The sequence below is a fragment of the Gekko japonicus genome, unplaced genomic scaffold (genome assembly GCF_001447785.1).
Source record: "Gekko japonicus isolate JY-2015 unplaced genomic scaffold, Gekko_japonicus_V1.1 scaffold162, whole genome shotgun sequence".
In the NCBI taxonomy this organism is placed as follows: Eukaryota; Metazoa; Chordata; class Lepidosauria; order Squamata; family Gekkonidae; genus Gekko; species Gekko japonicus.
The window spans coordinates 768,980-788,603 of NW_015176456.1; the positions used below are offsets into that span (position 1 = coordinate 768,980).

Consider the following 19,624-nt stretch of genomic DNA (forward strand, 5'->3'; position numbering starts at 1 on the left):
GAGACGTTCTACGCACACCTAAATGAGGGGTTTCATTTCATACTTATGCTTGCGCAGCATGTAGATTGCAAGCACAGTACAGGTGGCACAAATTATTCTGCCGTATCAACAGCGAGATCCGAGTCCAGTAGTGCCTTAGGTACTACTGCACATGAACACTCTTGTTGAAAATGTGTATGCCAATGCTGAAGCAGGCTGTTATCCCAGCTGAAGAGTATCAGAAACATTCAGGACTTTTGGAATTTAAAAAAGTCAAGACACTTGTCACTGTTCACTTTCAGTTCCCCACTGATTTACAGTTTGGCCTTTTACCTTGTAGGAAAATAAATATATTGACCACACAGGGTCCTTTCTTTGCACACTACCAGTTAAGTGAAATATCATATGGACATGTAGCATTATATGACATGGCACTTCAAACAAAAAATACTCTGTGTTCTTGCTTTTTAGACAGTCTTTCACAAGAAAAGGGTTTCCTTTCTTGCTTCAGCAAGTACACACAAAGGGCGCTCCCACTCTGAGCAATCACTGTCTGTCTGAAATTGCCTTTGTAGGTTTATATTTGTGCATTCTTCTTATTGCCTCTGGGTACGTTCTGTACAAGAAAATAATCTTGTCCCTTATACAGCAATATCTTTAGGTTCAAAGTACAGTTCTATGTCCTTAGGGCTAAGAACACTATCAGAGAAGACTGAGACTGTGAGCGAGGAGGCCATGTTGTACAAAGTCATAAAATGATGGCACACAAACTCAGCTGGCATAGGCTGTCTTTCAGAGAGAGGGCCAAACCAGATATGATGAGAGTAGGCCGCTGCTCCAATTGCATGTTAAGTCAGGCAGAGTCTGACTTTTAAAGTAGAGGAAGCCTGTCCCTCCCTGTTACCACTGCCTATCCAGCCAAACGCTTTCCTCAGATTTCCAACTGAGCTCACTCTGGCATTGGGCCTGGCTGAAGGAAAATATTTTTTGCTATAGGTGTGTACTGTATTTGGTTCGAAAACCGGACCTCACTCATGCGCCTACTGCCACTTCATACAGGAGATGACCATTATTATATCTAATGAGCATTAAATAAACGTGTCTGCTACTATCAACACCTAGGTCAGAAAGACTCCCACCCTCCTGGCTTTCTGAAAACTATGTAAAAGTAAACAGTTAAATTTGAGTCTAGTAGCACCTTAGAGTGTGACAAGATATATAAATAATTCATGTTCCCTGTTGGCTATGTATGAATCTCAGAAAACAGAAGACTATAAACACTGTGTATGCAAAATAGAATAACTCTCAATGTTAAATGTAATGTATGGGATAAATGAATAAACATTAACAGATTTAATGTGTCTATAGTAGTGAAAAGAGTTACAAAAGTAATAGACAAAGATGTTGTACAATAACAGAAACATATACCACATACACACCAAACTGGAAAAACAAATCACAAGAAATCAACACCAAGTTGGAAAGATAAATACACAACTCTCAAGGAGTCCAAATAAAATCACAGACACCGGAAGTTTTGTTCATGTATTCCATATATTACATTTAACATTGACTGTATTTGCTCACTTTATACTTTTATATTTGCATAGTATTAACTCTCATGTACTACTATTTGAGTAATAGAGAAATATCGATTATTTTGAAATTATGTATTAATGATCCTCGCTACTTGTAGTTTTAGGTTGTTCCCTTCCCCCAACCCTGTAGGTTTGTAGATTAAAAAAAAGAAAAAGCAATAAAAATGTTTTTTAAAAAAATATATTGGCAATGCCATTCTCTCCCATTGAAGATCAATTCCATTACAAGAATACCCTCCTGAACATTTCTGTTTTGCACATTTTGTGGAATGAATGATAGTACTGTGGGAGCCTTCCTGACCTCCTCTGGCAAACCGTTCCATGGAGGATGTACCTAAATGAGAAGTTGCTGATCTTACCAGTTTGCATGGAGGAACCTTTACATGGTTTTGTTCAGATGACTGAAGCCACTGTTGTGGAGCATGGTAGGTGAGGTTTGATGTGGGTCCTAGGAAACGTAGGGCTCTGTAGGTGATAAACAATGCTGACTGGCAGTCAATGGAGTGACTGCAGGATGGGTGTGATGTGCATGTTGTGCCTTGTACTCATTAGTTATTGAGCTGCTGCATTCTGTACAAACGGGAGTTTCCAAGCTGACTTCAAGGGAAGACCTATGCAGAGTGTATTACAGTAGTCTAGCCTTGAGGTAACCATGGAAGGTGTCATGACATCCTGTGACTAGCTAAGCGACTGAGATTCAGAGTCCTCAGGGGAAGAGCCCTCACACCAGCTGAAGACAACCAGCAGGAACAGGGAGGGCCTTACATGGCAGAGGTGCTGGCTAACAATATGCCAGAGGCCACCCTGTTGGAGCCTGCGAGCAAGTCCCCGATGCTAGCCCCTGAGACAGCCACCAGGCTTTCATGGAGCATGTGTCAAACTTTGGCCTATAGTCCCCCAGGACCCATTTCCACTCTGCAGGTGCAATGGCAGCAGAAGGCTCAGGCCAAAGTAGTCCAAAGGAGGTGAAGTGCTAAATAAACTGTGCACAACCCCATCCCAGAGCCAGACAGTGAAAGTGATACTTCTTTGCAGGTTAAAGGAAAGACACCTACCTGAGAGAACCATTGATATTCAAAGTAGGCAATGACAACCTTGAATTGACCAATGGTCTGGCTCAGCATAAGGCAGCTTCATGTGTTTCAATATTTAAAAGTCAAAAATTCAAAGAGCTCCACTGGCTTCAAATCATAAATTTATGTTTGGTTGCAAGCCCACTGAAATTTGCAACATCTCCATAGTCATCCACATAGGATAGGGTATGCTACAGCTTTTTAAAAGTATGCTTTAATAAAAACTGAAAGTTTATGATAATCATTTCCCAAAATCCTTTCACAAATCTTGTCACTCTATTGCCTTCCAATGCTAAGGTAGATTCCTAAATGACAAATTAGGCCTAGTTCTCAGCCAAAGGCTGTCTTCTGAGTAACCTGCACCACTTCAAACTGCAGGTGGTGGGCGGGGGGTTCACATGATTGAATGCCTTTGCCACATAAAAACATCCTGAACTAGGAAACATAGTATGCCATGGAGAAGGGATTCATTTCCCATGACATTGCACTTTCGATGTGAAGGGATTCTTCTTTTGGTACCAAAGAAAATTTAATTATGTGATTTTTGCAGTGGCAATCCAAAGTAATACAATTCAAACATGACTTTACAACTTCATCAGCTGTTTGTGAGAACTTGGTGTCAGATTCTATGAGTGAAATTTCTTATGTTGTATCCAACATACTCTTTCAAGCACCTCTACAAAGTCTCAGAAAAGCCCTTGTTACAGTAACAGTCATAAACCCTTAAATCCAGTTGATGTAGGATTGTAGCACTTGTCACACTGAGCTGGATCATACCTTTACGGTGTAGCCATTTTAATGAATTATATCTGCAGCATAGCCTTTCCTTTTCAATTGGTTGATTTAGGCTGTCTGTTTTTTTAAGCAGAAAGTCCAAATTAAACCTTCTAGCCCATGCCCTGCTTGATATGGTAAAGCATTGCCCTATTAATTAACACCAGGGAGAAAGACTCTAGCCTAACTCTTTGTATAGTGGAAAATTCCTGTAGATTCAGGAGTGGTGCTTGAGAAGAATGGAGTTTGGGGAGGGGTGGGAGCTCTGCAGGAATATATTGCCATGGAATCCACCTTCCAAAGCAGCCATTTTCTCCCTAGGAATTGATCTCTGCAGTTTGGAGATCAGTTGTAATTCCTGAGGAGCTCCAGGCCCTAGTCTAGGAGGAATGGAAGTCCTAGAGTGATACCACAACCCGGCTGAGCTCCCTCATCTCCCCAGACTTCTTGTTTCTTAGGTGATGCCCCTAAATCTCCCAGAATTTTGCCAAATGCCAAGTCATAGTTGGAAACCCTAAATGCGATCTGTCCAACATATGAAGTCAATCCTTAACAGCTCAGAGATGAAAGCAAGACATTAATACTTCAAATGTGTCCTTCTAAAAGACTTCATCAGTGTGAACAAAGCAAACTGGAACCTGCTGATAGTGCAAAGGGCCTGGCAGAGATCAAGGGTGAATTCCAGTTGTTGAGCTATATTAAAGCATTGGTTTAAAGTCGAATAAAGACACACACATACAAAAAGGGGGCTGCGGTGGCCAATGCTCCCTCTAAGCTGTGGAGTCTTGTGAGCAAAAATTCTACTTTGTGAGCTACTGGCATTAAAGTTGTGAGCGAGCAACTTGGCTACTGCTTAAATTAGTTTGCTCTGGAGCCATCCTTCCTGAGTTTAGACAAAAATGTGTACGCCAGAGACTAAAAAACTGTGAGCTAGCTCACACTAACTCATCTTAGAGGGAACACTGGCGGTGGCTCAAGTGGTTAAGACGCTGAACTGCAGACTGGAAGGTCGGTAGTTCAGCAGTTCAGGACCCGAGTGCTGCAAGACGAAGTGAGCTCCCGTCTCTGGTCCCAGCTCCTGCCAACCTAGCAGTTCATAAGCAAGAAATTGCAAGTAGATAAATAGGCACCACTTCGGTGGGAAGGTAACAGCATTCTGTGCGCCTTGGTGTCTAGTCATGCCGGCCACATGACCATGGAAACATGTTTGGACAGCGCTGGCTCTTTGGCTTGGAAACGGAGATGAGCACCGCATCCCTAGAGTAGGATTTGACTGGCTTTCGAGCAAGGGAAACCTTTACCTTTACCTAAACATAAAATACACTGAGAAAAATATAGCTGGTGTTTCAGAATTGGTGTCTTTCCTGCTACGTCTTGCCTAGCCCAGTGGGGTGCTTCTTATTAAACTTTTTAAATCCTCTGTATTATAAATTCTGAAGATATGCGCCTGAAACCACTATTTGGAAACAAGGCAAGGTTGAATTGTAAGTGTGTCAGAGCTGTCAATTAGGGAACTCAAACTTGCTACAGGTTCTAGATTTAAAATTACAGAACAGCCTGACATTACATTCCATTTTTTAATGCTATGTCCCAAGGCTTTCTGCTCCTTCTAAAATAACCCATAAGGTACATTAAAACGCTTGCAATGTATGGCACAAAATCTTAAGAATAATAAGCACTGCCATATAAAGACTTACATCCATTAGCATTATACACAAGGGGAAAAAAAACACCCTAGTTACTTTCTCCTTTTCATTTCCCCCACAGCTGAGTAGGAGAAGTGCTGGAAAATCTCAGTGCTGTCTTGGTTTTAACATTACATCCACCACAAGTAGCTTCTATAAGCCAAATATATAGACATAGATATGTTTGTCTATACAGAAGATCCAACACCTCTGACCTCTACACAAAATAATCTTTGGAGAAGCAGAGTCCAAAGGTAGGAGCCATTTTCTGGCCATAGACTTGTGTATGTCATTTTTAAAAATAGCTTTTTTTTGTTTTAACTTATTGTACTAAAACGTCTTGTTGAAAGGAAGGACAGGCAAGTAACTGTTCAGAGATGTTGGGAATGGGTTATCCACACTGCATTAATATTTGGTTAACCTATATAGATTGATGGCCTCCCACCTTTACGCCTGGCACTCAAAAAGGAACCACTGGAGGGCATCACTTCCTTCTGAGCCACAAGTACATGCTTCTAGGACCCTGGTGCACGCATGCAGAAGAATGTGGTGGTAGAATGGACTTCATTCCATCTGAGCACTGGCTACGGAGCATCAGATTTTGGAATACAAACAAAAAAAATCAGCACAGAGAAGGCAGAGCCTTTCTCTTGGGCATGTTAGTTTTCTCTTTGAGTGCTTTATGCAGAGGAAGCTTTAGTCCAGCACTTGTAGTCTGAAGGAACATGGCCCCCGGGGTGATCATAAACATGGGGCATCTGGGGCTGTTTCCCTGGGCCCCACGCTAGAGGGCCATGGCCTCTGAACCCCACCCCCCCAGTAGGAGGCGAGGTTAGCAACCCTAGGAGGCATCCTGTTCCTCCATCCTTTTTCTGGCCTTGCAACCCACCTGCAAGAGTCATGGCCCACTTTTAGGTCCTGACCTACAGGCTGAGAACCACCAGCTTAAGTGAGTTCTGACCTCAATAACCCTGGCTAGCCTGATCTTGTCAGGCCTCAGAAGTTAAGCAGGGTTGGCCCTAGTCAGTATTTGGATGGGAGACCATCAAGGAAGTCCAGGATCTCTGCACAGAAGGAGGTCATGCCAAACCACCTCCATGAAAATACCTACGGGGTCACCATGAGTTGGCTGCAACTTGATGGGGGGGGGGGAGAGAAAAACAACTTAAGTGAACCTGGCCTGCTTCTCCCATTCATTAAATTCTGATGCTGCGCTCAGCTTGTGTTCACCAAAATTAAGCAAGGCAGAGTTAAATAAACAGAAGTTGTGATTTGCTGTTTATGACTCTGGCTGCAAAAACAGTAAGAAGTAATAAATAATAAATAAACAGAGGTTGTGTCATAGCTGGTTGCATTTTAATGCTTAGTCACTAGCATGAAATAATAGCTTTAAAACTACTGGTGCAAGAAGATTGCTTGCTTTCAGTGATATTCATTACACATGACCTTCCTTGAATCAGATTTCAGGAACCTGGTTTGGAGACAAAGCTTTAAATGCTAATGTACCGAATGCCACAGGGCATCATTCTGCTGAATTTTCATGAAACTCCCACAGGATCCTTGTATTTGAAAAGATTCAGCACATGGGCACCACGCTCAACTTCCTGCTGTTCTCTCTATATTTTAAAACTGGGGGGAGGGTGAGACAGGGATTGCAGAATTGCTCCTGGTATTATAAACGTATTATTGGTCTTCTGTAGAGTATGTATTGATCCACTGTGTATGCAATTATTTTAATTATTTCTTAAAATATTTCAATACCCGTCTTTCCTCCAGGCAACCCAGACGACAACAATATAAACACAATTTGAAATAAGTTAATAAAGCAAATTTTAAAACAACACTTTGAAAAAAAAACTAAAACCAATTTATGCCCCAACCAGCAGGGTATTCCCCCTTTGCCCAAGCTCAGGCTGCACCAAAACCTCTCTGGAACAGATCAGTTTGGCCCAGGAGGGTTGGAGCCCTGAACTCTTCTGGGAAGGTGTTCCAGAGGCATGGGACTGCTACTGAAAACATCTGAGCCCAGGGTGTGGCAGAAAGTGTATTAGAAAATTGATGAACTGATAACAGACCTTGGTGGGAAAAGCAGAGCTACTGCATGGGAATTTGCAACAAGAAGTGGTCCCTGAAGTGTGTAGACCCCAAGTCATGAGGGTCTTTAATGATGAGCACCAACACCCTGAATTAGACCCAAATATTAACTGGCAGCCAAGGAAGGGACCATGGCATGACACTGTTCCTTCAGCTAGCCCCAGAGAACAGATGAAAAGCTGCATATAGCAAATAAATATGTATGACTGTGATCACACAAGGGAGAAAATGCGGGCGGGAAGCGAGGCTGCTTGCCCCGGGCTGCAATAATGTGCGTTTACATGATCACACTTCTGGTCGCGCCCCCCACAGTTCCGTATACTAGAAGGTTTTACCCGATGGCTTTTTCCCATGCTCCTGCTGTGTGATACGATGCCCTGACAACGACTCCGGGACGCTGGACAGATGTGTCCGTCTGATCGCGCCCCTTTACTCTGCAGGGGAATCGCACCATTGCCACCATTTTTGGTACGTATGATCGCAACCTATATAAATATTTATTGCAGCAGTTGCAAATTTGGGGTCATCCTAAAGAACAGCCCCACATGTTGACTGTGTTAGGTTACTGAAGCATGGATATGAGTGGCCAGATGAGATATCTGCAAATTCTCATAGGGAGCTCGCTTCCTAATTTGATGCTGTTGGGAAAATCATTTCTCAGTGTTATGGACACCTGACTCTTTAACAGGAGACCAGGATTGAGCAAGAACCCAGAGCTCTTAACAGCATCTTTCAACAAAAGTGGAACAATATTTTATTTTAGATGCATATTGTTTGGATGAAATGTTTTCCCATATAGCACTGAGGCTGAGCTCTGTCTTTTCCCTATTCACTGGCTCTCGTACCCTCCCATGTTACCATCTATGGGCCTTCAAGATCAGAAAAAATGAAACTAGTCTGCTTTCTCTTTGTTCCTTTTATCTCTGCCCGTGTCCTGCATGGCAGGCAGAACTGTCACTTGTGAAACTTACTCTACCACTTTATGCCTATCGCATGAAAAACAACACCTATAGATTTTCTGCCTAATTAGAACAGAGCTGAGAAAAAAAAGTAGGTAACATTATTAGGAGATAAACTCCATTTTATTGATACTGGAACTTGCAAGACATATACTTAGTAGATACTCTCAAGTAATTAAATATATATCTGAGCACAAATTCTCCAGTAGAATCAAGCAGATGTTTTGATAGGACATGATGGAGAGAGGGTGCAGACAAACAAAAGACTGGCCTTAAAATGAAGCAGTGTGAAGCACTTGCTTCAGACAGCAATGGTGGTGCCATTTTCCTCCATATTTGTTTACTCCTTTATTTTGTGTCACACAGTGGCCAAAACCCAGGTGCCATCAGGAGGCCCACCAGCGGGGCCAGAACTTCAGAAGGCCTCCCACTCTTGTCCCCCAAGCACCAAGAAGATAGAGTATATATAGAGATAGAGTATATATAGAGTATAGAGAGACATAAAAACATAAAAGAAACCATGTTGGATCAGGCCAATGGCCCATTCAGGACTCTGAGCAGTGTACAACATAATAAAATCATCATAATAACTACATGATAATAAAATACCTATAAAATAATTAAATTAGATGGCATCACATGTCTGTCCCACGAGGCAGGTGGGTAGCTGGAATACAATCCATATTCCCTCACAGAAGATCTTAACATAGGGGAGGTAGATGTAAGGATAGAGAGGAGAAATATGTAAGGAGAAGGTCTTTAAGGTGCCCCTTGACTTTTGCAGTTTGTCGTAATGTACAGATTGTGAAACTAGGGAAAATGTGTATTTTTCTTTAAAATCCAGAATTTTAAACCCTGATCGAACCATGTTGTACAATACCAACTGGTTGCAGTTCTTTATCTCTGAGGCCACCCACAGTAGTAGATCCAGAATAGCAGAACTGCATCAGAATGTGCTATACCTTGCATGAAAAGTGGTGGGTAATCTTCAGATAAGTGACTGAACACTGTATATACTTTGAAATAAACATCTGAAATTTAAAATTTTGAGGGAAGCAAAAAGTTTCAATTAGATTTCAGACTTTTAAAACCAACTGGCTGATAGTTTGCTTTCTAAAATAATGGACTGTTATTGTGAAAGGGGAAACTAAAAACAATTGCAGGCAAAAGAAATTTATTGCTGTCCAGACAAGAGAGCTGTTTGTAGTTACTCTGAAATCCTAGTTTCCTAGTATCACCACTGAGAAGGTCACATTTGCAGAAACAGTGATGGCTATGTACATGAAGCCACAGATTGCTCCGGGTTGCATTTATAGCTGACTTGTTTTGTCAAAATTACATCCCAAAATTAGGAAATTAGAACAAAAAAAGGCTTCTGTATCATGGCAAGTACATCCAAATTCACCATGAAATTTCACTTCATGGATTCCCAACAGGATATTCATTGCTGGCACTCCCCTGTGTAAAAACATGCTATAAAACTAGGCCATTGGGGAGAAAGACTTTAGTCTAGCTTTTCATATACTGGAAAATTGCTGTAGTTTTGGAGGCAGTGCCTGAGGAAGACAAAGTTTGGGGAGGGAGTTTAGTGAGTTTGGGATACCATTGAGTCTTCTCTCCAAAGCTGCTGCTTCCTCCAGTCCAGAAATCATTTCTGATTCCTGGAGAACTCCAGGTTGGTAACCCCAGTCTGCAGTGGTACTGTTCATTCTACCACCATAGCATTTTGTCATCTCATTCTGCTGCATAAGTAGACCGGGTCAGAATCAGATTTGATAAATTATCTGAAATTGTGTGCTTCCGTAACTATAAGCCAATGGCCACATTCAATGGAAAACTGAGAAAAGTTAGTTTGGTACTTAATGTTTCTTTTACTGAATTAGCAGAACCCAGTACTGCAGTTTATAGCTCTTTCAGTGGGCTTTCACTCAAAGGCATTTTTATAACCTTTTGAACATTTATACAATGACAATAAACCCAAGTGGATGTCATATAACCCTTGCATCAAATAATGGTAATACATACAGTCTGTCTGGAATTAATTGAGCGCTGATGGATAAAATAATACTCACCGTTCTTCTTATTAAACATGATTTCTCCTTTGAATTCTACTTTTTCTTCTAGCGACTTTTCAATCTGAATCATCATCTGCTCATTTGTTTCAGCACCGTATAAAAATTTACAGCTGCAGCTTTTCTGCATGACTTCCGTTCGTGTAAATCCAGAGAGCTCGCAGAAGCCATCTGAACAGTAAACTATGGGGAATCCTTTTGCCACCTGAGCGTTTGCAAGGATGAAGTTACTATCTGTAGAAAAACACAAATGTAAAAACATTATTTATCAATATGACTTCTTTTTTCTAAGAACAGTACAGTATTCAACTATACATAGTCTTCACAGTTGAGTTTTTGTTTTACACAGTTATGTAGCCTTACACCTGTAGGTTTTAGTAGTGCCTGAGCCCAATTCCAAAACCATATCATACACACACAATTAAAAACCCACACAAATGATAATCTATCAACAATCTAATGAACAATGACAGAAAGGCCTTAGCACTGATATCAGCTGTACTAGAAACTATAAAATTTCCCAGAGTTCCTGGATCCTCAAATGATGCCATTGAAACCTTCAGCTTTCAGGAGGGTCTCACAGAGAGGTCTCAACAAGTTTTACTTTTTGCTGTATTATAGCACCAATGTAACATTTTTATCAGTTGGATACAAACTTTGAGCTTTGGTGCTATCACTGTTGGGATGGAGAAGGACTATTTGGATGAGGGGAAAAGACATTCTACAGATGACTGTTAGTGGTTCTCCTGCTGGTACCTCAGCCAACACATATGACTTCTGGATTCCAGAACCTTCCTTATATTGCTCAAAACGAGTCCCTGCCCAGTGCAAGAAAAGTAATGCCTGGAGCATGACTGGCTTTTGTTTAATTTGCCCATAGGTGATTGTTGAAGAGTTACTCTTTATTTCTAGCTATTTCTGCATGCTGGAAGTTATTCTCAGCTAGACAAAACACCTTTTTTAGGCTGTGTGTGTGGATTGGAGGGAGTCACTGAATTCCCCACCACTTCCTTTCAGTGAAGAGGGTGCGAAGTACTGAGATATATCAACTGAAGCCCGTAGGACACGGCTCTTCACACATTCTCATAAATTCTCATATAGCTATCAATCAATAAAATTCAGCCTGTGATTAGTTCAAATAGAAAATAGTGAAGATGCTATTTATTTTACTAATTTGTTTTCTTACTGAGCCATTTCGAATATACATAGGCTGTTTTGCCATATGCTCAATGCCATACTTTAAAAAAGCATTAAAATAGCTCAGATCAAGGGGGGTATGGAACCGTACTAGCCAAGACACAACTCATCACAAGCACTAACCAAAAACTGCCCACACCAGCTTAGAAAAAAGGAGAGCTAGTTCAGCTGCATTACTGAGCTCTGTATCTGCTGACAAAGGAAAACCAAAATTCTATCTAATAAAAGGAAATCAGTCCCCTTCAGGGCCCAAAGATTTCCCACCAGATTCACCTACCACAATTCAGCTTTAATTTGTTTGTCCTAAAAGCCAACTGTCTATTGTTTCCTAGCTGTGGTCCAGGTAGGCTTGCTATTTGCCTCCCAGCATCAGGATATTCCCCACTATGCAGTCAATCCCCCCCATTAATAATTTGAGGAGTAGTGTGAAAAAATATGGTGCAAATAGTGTTGATGGTGCCACTCTAGGAATTTCCCAAGTCTCTATGACCTTTACCATATAGATTTGGGGAAATCCTACAGCATTACCAGGAAGTGATGTCACGTCTATCTAAAAATCCACCCTCCCTAGGCAGCACCCCAAATTCTCCTGGCATTTGCTGTTGCAGGACTGAGAACCCTAGGTTCAGGACAGAGGCAGCAGCTGTTGTATGATTAGCAAAAGTGTTGTGTACCCAGCGAGACCGTGCATGTCGTCGGGCCACACACGTGGCCATGCAAAGGGCCCAAGCTTTGCTTCCAAAGACAATAGCCCAAACGGATCCTAGCGTGCACCTATTGGACGGCTAGGATCCAAGGAGGGACCTATGGGACTGGGGAACACTGTAAATAGTCTATCACGGTTGTGGGTGTGTGTTTGGGGTGTGGTTTGCTATGTGGATATAAGCTGGCCTCGGGCCAGACTAAGTTTCTCAAGTTATCCTGTACATAATAAAGTATGAGCTGAAATAACTTCTCCATGCATCAGTCTCAGTACTTTATAGAAAGAATTGTACAGTTGGCTGTTTGAGTGACTGATGGGCTTCTGACTACAACTCTGAGTGCCTCCTTGAAGGGAAATAGAGTTCTGGTTCTTTAAAGGAGAGGCTGATCCATCCGTCCGTCCATCCATCCATCCATCCATCCATCCATCCATCCATCCATCACTCCACTCCACTCCACTCCACTCCACTCCACTCCACTCCACTCCACTCCACTCCACCCCACTCCACTCATACTTCCAGTTATTTATTCATCTTTCGTTCCATAAAACTTTCAATGACCACTTTAATTTCAAGCTGCTTAGGAACTGCAACACCTGCTGGGCTGACCACGGCTGTGGTCACACTGGCATCTTGGCGTGATATGGTGCCGCCTCTAATTGAACTGGTTTAAAGTATTGTGGGGCATATCAGCCACACAGCAAACCCTGCTGCAGGTTACCCATGGAGACATCCTGTGGTAAAGCATACACATTATTGCAGTGCCTAAGCCACAGAGCACACTATAATTTTTTTTCAAAATTCATGTTTGTGCATAGTGCGCATGCGTGTGCAAATGCACACTGCTATATGTAGAAATCTAGAACCAATATATGTCATATGTATTGTATTTTACAATACAATAAAAAGATTAAAGGAAAAAAAGAAAAAACAACAACAACAACAACAACTCCCTAGCAGCGGAATGGATCTGCAGGTTCAGACTGCCAAATCCATTCTGCCTGTGCTCCCTCACATTCAGACATCCGGCCATGTGCGATGACTGTGCGGGAAACCGAAAACACCACTTGTGATGTGGTGCCTTTTTAATCCAGCTCCAAGCCATCCTCCAAGCCTGTTATGGATAAGTATGGCTGCGGAACACCTGACAGATGTGACTGTCTGACTGCACCCATTTGATCCGGAGGGGATGAGTGGCTGTGTCGAGCCAAACTGCCTGTGTGATCACGGCCCATGATTTGTGGCTGAGCATCGGTCCCACCTTTTTTGCAGGCACCTATAAAGCCTAAGCTTGCCCAATGACACATGGAATGGAGAGAACTGGAACACATAACCAGATGATCCAGGTGTGTTTTTGCCAGCACCTTTAAAGCTTGAGGTTGCCTAAAGAAGCAAGCCTTTGACAACAGCCTAAGGGCTGTTGGCCTCTGATTGTTGGTCTGTGGCTCATAGCCTGCTATCTGACTGATAGAACATCCTAAACTACATTAGGCTGTGGTCACACATGCTAAATAATCCACTTTTAATTCACTTTCAGTGCACTTTGCAACTGTATTTTTACTGTGTGAACTTGCAAAATCCACTTGGAAAGTGCATTGAAAGTGGATTATTTAGTGTGTCTGACCGTAACCGTAGATCCTAAATAGCTTGGGCCAGATTGCCAGAACACTTTCTGTCCAAACATCAGCCAGAAAGAGTTTTATAATCTTGTTCTCCCTTCTTTGATTCTTGCCTAGGGTTGCCAACTCCAGTTTGGGAAAAACATGGATATTTGGAGGTAGATCCAGGGGAGGGTGGGGCTATGAAAGAGGAGGGACCACAGTGGAGTATAAATGCCATAGAGTCCACCCTCCAAAGCAGGCATTTTCTCCAGGGGAACTGATTTCTGTAGTCTGGAGTTTCTGTAGTAAATCTGGGAGATCCCCAGGCCCCACCTGGAAATTGCCAACCTTACTCTTGCAGACAGAAACTGGTTTCAGGCTTCTGAGGTGCATCTGACTATTTTGTAGGATTGCAGACTGTGCTGGGAAATTCCTGGAGATCTAGGGATAGAGCCTGGGGAGGGTGGAATTTGGGGAAGGGGAGGGAACTGATCAGGGATGTGATGTTATAGAGTCCACCCTCTGAATATGCCATTGTCTCCACAGGAACTTTTTGTAGAATTCCAAGCATGGGGGACAAGGTGTAGAATTTAAAGCATGGGGGACAAGATGGGACGTTGGGAACCCCATAGGCCAGAGGATAAGGGGCAGAACAGCAGACCCCAGCTCCATACACTATAATCCACCCTTAAATTAGGACTGGAACTATCACAGAATTGTGCCTCCTAGTCCCAGTCCCAAAAGGCAGTCCAGAAGAATACCATGATCAATGGCACTGAAAGCCACTGAGAGGTCCAGGAGAATTAACAGGGTTGCATTCTCCCTGTCCCTTTCCCAGTGCATATCATCCCCCAGGGCAACCAAGGCCATTTCAGTCTCATAACAAGACCTGAAAGATTGGAATGCTTCTAAAGAGTCTGTTTCACTCATGAATCTCTGAGGTATGCCAGCCATCTTTAGTTCAATCACCTTGTTCAGGAATGGTACATTTGAGACTGGATGGTATTTATTTAACTTTCTTGGGTCCAAAGGGTTGCCAAGTCGAAAATTGTCGGGAGTGGGGGACTCCCGTCTGGCGTCCTATGCGCGCGCTGCACGCACATCACCAGGAAGTGACGTTATGACGCCGGGCACACTGGGGGCGGGGCCACGACCATCCAAAGGGGAAACATAGAGTCACTTCCTGGTGACGCGCACGCCGGGGTGGGGTTCCCCCCTGGGCCTGATCTGCCGGCTGCGGGGAACGGGCCTCTGCGGCGGGGGTTTCCCCACCCCCCGGGGGGACTTGGCAGCCCTACTTCTTTAGGAGTGAATACACCACTGCCCACTTCAAGGCAGGAGCAACCACCCCATCTCTCAGGGAGGCACTTACTGTCTCCTGAGCCCAGTCCATCAGGCTCCCCCAGCAGATTTAAACAGCCAGGAGGGGGCAAGGGTCATACAAACAGTTGGTAAGTCTCAAACCACCCAGAATCCTATCCACATTTCCAGACTGCACAAGCTGAAAGGTATCCCACACAACTGGACAAATTGGCACCCTAGAACCATCCACCTCCTCCTGTTGGCCAGAATCCAGTAGGCCCCTGACCACTTAGAAGAGTTCTGCAGATCTACGCTGTGCAGATACAACGGTGGTGGAAAATGGTCTTTGCTGCCGTCACCACCATGGATTTCAAATGTGCTCTAGCTCATGCCTTGCTGGACTCATCCCGAGTCTTTCTCCACTGTTGCTCTAGCTGTCTCCCCTGTCTTTTCACTGTCCAAAGCCCCTCAGTAATCCAAGGGGTTGCCCTGGCTCTTTGACTTGAGAGTGGCTGCCTAGGTACAATCATGTCAATTGCCCAGGTCATTTCCCCATTCCAGAGGTCAACCAACGTATTGACAGGAGCACCAATCGTATCAGCAGAAAAATCCCCTAATGCAGTCTGAAAACTTATCGGACCCATCTGGCTATGGGGCAGCTCATTTTAGTTGATCCCCCACCCCTGCAGAGTCTTGGTACCCCTGTAAGCCTAAACCCCAGCAAGCAGTGATACGTCCATGGCAATGGTTTCAGAGGGTAGCTCATCTGGACTGCAGTAAAACAGTTAGATTCGAGTCTAGTAATACCTTAGAGACCAACAAAACCTCTGAGAGTCAAAGCTCCCTTCATTGGATATGAGTTGGGATGGACATCTCTGAGTTCTTATATCCCAGTCAGAAGGTGGGAGGGATGGTGCAAAACAGGGATTCAGGATGCAAAGGTGCAACACACATTGTAATCAGCTTGATTAGAGTAGAGGGGAAATGCCTGGGGGCAGAAAATTAGCATCTGTCTCACTATGGATGATACGCTTCTTTGTCTGCATCATTTCCAAATTGCTGTAATCCTAATCCGATTGCATTGTTTCTGGATGGCTTGTGCTGTCATTGACTTGCTGTCTGGATTTTGTAATCTGCCTTGCGCCTCAATAACAAACTTGAGCCACCGCAGCTCCTTAGAGTAGTACCTTAGAGACCAACAAAACTTCTGAGAGTCAAAGCTCCCTTTATTGGATATGAGTTGGGATGGACATCTCTGAGTTCTTATATCCCAGTCAGAAGGTGGGAGGGATGGAGCAAAACAGGGATTCAGGATGCAAAGGTGCAACACACATTGTAATCAGCTTGATTAGAGTAGAGGCAAAATGCCTGGGGGCAGAAAATTAGCATCTGTCTCACTATGGATGATACGCTTCTTTGTCTGCATCATTTCCAAATTGCTGTAATCCTAATCCGATTGCATTGTTTCTGGATGGCTTGTGCTGTCATTGACTTGCTGTCTGGACTTTGTAATCTGCCTTGAGCCTCAATAACAAAGTAGGGTTGCCAAGTCAAAATATCTTAACGGTGGGGGAGCCTCGCCGGGCTCCGGGAGCCGTCCTTCGATGTGCGCGTGTGCACCGGCAGCACATCACTGGAAGTGACGCAAACGTCGATCACGTTGAAGGCGTGGCCCCGATCGTCGGAGGGAAAACCATAGAGTTTTCCCTTTGACGATCGGGGCCACGCCCCCAACGTGATTGATGTGGTTGTGTCACCTCTGGTGAAGCGGCCACGCTGTGCTTTGGGGGGCGGAGTTCCCCCCAGGGCCCGATTCCGCGGCGGCAGAAATCGGGCCTCCGAAGCGGGGGTTTACCCGCCACCCGCCCCCACTTGGCAGCCCTACAACAAAGGCAGGCTGTGAATTAATCAATCAATAATCAAAAGACCCAATTTAAAAAAAATCTTACAAATAATTAGGGTGTTTTTGCCCTACGTTTGTGTATATGTATGAATTGTTTATGCTTCTCAGACAGGACTAAAAATCAATGCAAAGGCAATCAACACATTTCCAGATCACTTTACTCCACTCACTTCTCATTAACACATTCCACAGAGTTGTTCTGGACCTATTATGTGATGTTTGAAAACTGCCAGGACTTCTTTCCACAATTGAACACAGTGGGTATTCAATGAATTTTCAACAGTGATCCATAGTCTATCCATATTTGTCAAGGAACAAGTGCTTTAGTAAATTTAATAAATATTATGGTAGAAAGTGATGTTCATTATAACGAGGAATGAGCCTTTCCTACAATCCATTCTGGGAATTAACCTATGAAATTTCATCTTCTTTACTAAACCCCTTCCTTCTTTTCCAAAGACAGAGAAAGAGAATGCAGAATCAGTGAATGAGAAAGAGGGAGAGTACAGGGATGGACTGGGGGGGGCGGTACCCTGGAAAAGAACTCTGGCCCCACTCTGGCCTGGAAAAGAACTGGCCCCACCCCCTCAAAGAAAGCAAGGAGAGAAGAAGAAGCAGTTGGCAGCCTCCCAATACCTCCTTCTGGCAGGCACCATCTCCCTTTACTAGCATGGGCCGGGCACTGCCTCTCTCACCTTGTAAGGGCTGCACGCTGCCTCCCTTGCTTCCATGTTCAGTGTGGGACTTGCACAGGGATCAGGAGGTGGCCACCTCACCTCACACGGGGCTCAAGTGGGCTGGTATTGGCTTCCTTGCCTCACACGGGCCTCAGGCAGTGGCTCCCTGGCCTCACATAGGGCTTGGTGGGCTGGGTGCTGTCTCCCTCACAGATCTTCTGCCGCTGGGCTGCCCAGCCCAGGTGGGGAAGCAGGCCGTTGGTATACTCAGAGATGTCCCAGTGCCTAAAGTGGCCAGTCCACCCCTGAAGACTTATGTATCACTGACTTATTTTAATGAGGCTCCAGTAATTTTAATAAAGTGCTGAAATTGTAACTGAATCGACTTCTTATACTGCAGATCTTGTGAGCTCAGTTCTGACCCTAACCAATTAAGGCCCTTTCCAGATTTCTCCGTGACAATTAAGTAGATTTTACTTGTTCACTGCAAAACCACACTCCGGTTAGGTTCAAGGCATTGCTTGACTCCTCAAGCTACCCACTTTTGTTTTCCTAAATGGAAAATGAATATCATTAGCACTTATATGTCTCGGTGTGCGATTCTGCTGTCAAAACAAAATCAGATTCCCTTACTAGTAAGAGAATTAAAATCATATGCTTGCCGTGCAAATTGATGATGGTGCCTTTACATAAGAGCTAATGATTATGTATCTCGAAAGCATCTGCAGTTTTCAAATTAATTTATTCCTGGGTTCCTTATTGTTTAAAATACAATTACCTACTGCAAAGTCATTCGTCCTCTCAGCTAATTCAGAGTGAATTAGATGAAGCAGAAAGGAACACTGAAGGGGTAAAAGGAGATTCAGGGCCAGGCTAATTAGCTGCAGCGGAATTTTCATATCTTATTGGATGATCCTAACAGTTCTATCCCTGTGAATCAGAAATTTCTTAATAAGCGGCCTCAAGATTTGGTAGAACTTGGCCAGCTGAAGGCTGGGACGGCAGTCCTTGAGCTTTTAACACAACAAACTGCATTTTATATATTGATTTCTTTACTTAATATTCCTTTCCCACAAAATATAGTTTTATTACTTTTTAAAAATCTGGTTTTAGTGAATTTGTTAGTCATTTTGAGTGTGTTTACAGTAAAAGAAAGTGGGACTGAAAATACAGAATTAACTCCAATGCAAGACTTAGGTTTGTTTTCCAGGTATTCTATGAAAAAAGAGGGGGTTGGCTTACAAGCATATACAGGTTACAGTTACGTTCAGTAACACACCTTTTCTGTATAACATGAGGGAGTGTCTAACATTCATGATAATCGTCCTTGTTTCACAGATAGATGAAGATGGGTAGCCCTGTTAGTATGAGTAACAAGAGTAAGAGTCCAGTAGCACCTTAAAGACTAACAACTTCAGATACTCACTGCTATCTGAAGAAATGAGCAGTGACTCACGAAAGCTCATATTTTGTTAGTGCTAGGCCTTCCTATGTGTGTCTCTTATGTTGCAATGTGTCTTGGAACTAATCAAAGGTTGCTAGAGACTAGAGTGTGGTTAATAACATTTAAATTCTGGCTAAAATTACATTTTAAAACCACTTTTTTTAACAGAGTTTTTTAACAGAGTTTCATCAGTCCTCTTGGCTGACCTTTATAGAGAAGAAGATTGCTGTTATAGGGATAAGCTTTGATGAGCTGCTTTCCCTGTCAGAAAAAAATGCCTTTGTCTTACTTAAACAAAGACTCTTGGATATTGAGTTGCAAGAACTATGTAGCCGTGCCTCTTGTAGATGTTTTCCCCTGAGATTAGGGATTCCTCCCGTGGGGATGATAGCAACATATTTTTTTTCTCCCTCAATGTTCCATGTACTTGTTTTAATGTATTGCCCTCTCCAGAACTTCAAGGGAGATTTCTCAAGACTCCTTATGCACAGAGGCTATGTGATTGTGGAAGAAAGGAAGTAGAAAGTATTGAGCATGTCGTTCTGTACTGTGATTATTATGTTGA

At 43.2% G+C, this 19,624-nt stretch overlaps 1 protein-coding gene across 1 annotated transcript in view; it reads right to left on the reverse strand.

Moving 5' to 3' along the window:
* Nucleotides 1-19,624, reverse strand: part of KCNH8 (potassium channel, voltage gated eag related subfamily H, member 8) — a 275,136-nt gene that overhangs the window by 165,474 nt on the left and 90,038 nt on the right. Inside the window, exon 2 of the mRNA XM_015426954.1 lies at nucleotides 10,235-10,468. Within this exon, the coding sequence (XP_015282440.1) occupies nucleotides 10,235-10,468 (234 nt within the window). The remainder of the gene's footprint in view (nucleotides 1-10,234; nucleotides 10,469-19,624) is intronic.